This window comes from Penaeus monodon, chromosome 23 (assembly GCF_015228065.2).
Source record: "Penaeus monodon isolate SGIC_2016 chromosome 23, NSTDA_Pmon_1, whole genome shotgun sequence".
NCBI classification, from domain to species: domain Eukaryota; kingdom Metazoa; phylum Arthropoda; class Malacostraca; order Decapoda; family Penaeidae; genus Penaeus; species Penaeus monodon.
In genome coordinates this window covers 2,291,043-2,291,595 of record NC_051408.1, presented here as the reverse complement: position 1 = coordinate 2,291,595, position 553 = coordinate 2,291,043, and the positions used below count along the sequence as shown (strand labels likewise).

At 33.6% G+C, this 553-nt stretch overlaps 1 protein-coding gene across 1 annotated transcript in view; it reads left to right on the top strand.

Moving 5' to 3' along the window:
* Positions 1 to 553, top strand: part of LOC119587677 — a 19,636-nt gene that overhangs the window by 13,660 nt on the left and 5,423 nt on the right. Inside the window, exon 7 of the mRNA XM_037936357.1 lies at positions 55 to 151. Coding sequence (XP_037792285.1) covers positions 55 to 151 — 97 coding nt within the window. The remainder of the gene's footprint in view (positions 1 to 54; positions 152 to 553) is intronic.

Here is a 553-nt window from a genome sequence, read left to right as displayed (position 1 = left end):
AATTTTAATCCGAAAAGTTCAATCGGGATGAATATCGGTCCTTCGTTTCCACAGGTCAAAGGAGGTCGAGTAGGGTCGAGTCGCCAAAGTGTTTCACCTCACGCGGGGTCAAAGGTCACGACAGTCTCTGTGACCTTCATAACTACACCAGGCAAGTTTACGAGCTCATGACCTCTCCGCTTGCAGGAAATAAAACTACCGAATGGTATATCTTCTTTGAAATATCTGTATTGTAAATATTACTAAATTACTGTATTGTTCTTTGTATTTTTTCTATTCAATTATTATTTTTTATTACAATATTCAGTCATATCATATATTTAGTTCTTATTGTTTGTTGAGTTCAATGTGAATATATTTTACTGCAAATATGATAACAGTTGTTCTCAATGGTACTTCTGCAATACAGAATAATACAGCTGTTGTTCAAACTATCATAGCTAGTTATATCAATATAGCATAACTGCCAAATTGATATAACTAGTTCATATGATACGGTTACTGATCAGAGCAGCTTAACTAGTTTTCGAAATATAAGCTGTTAAAATTCTAT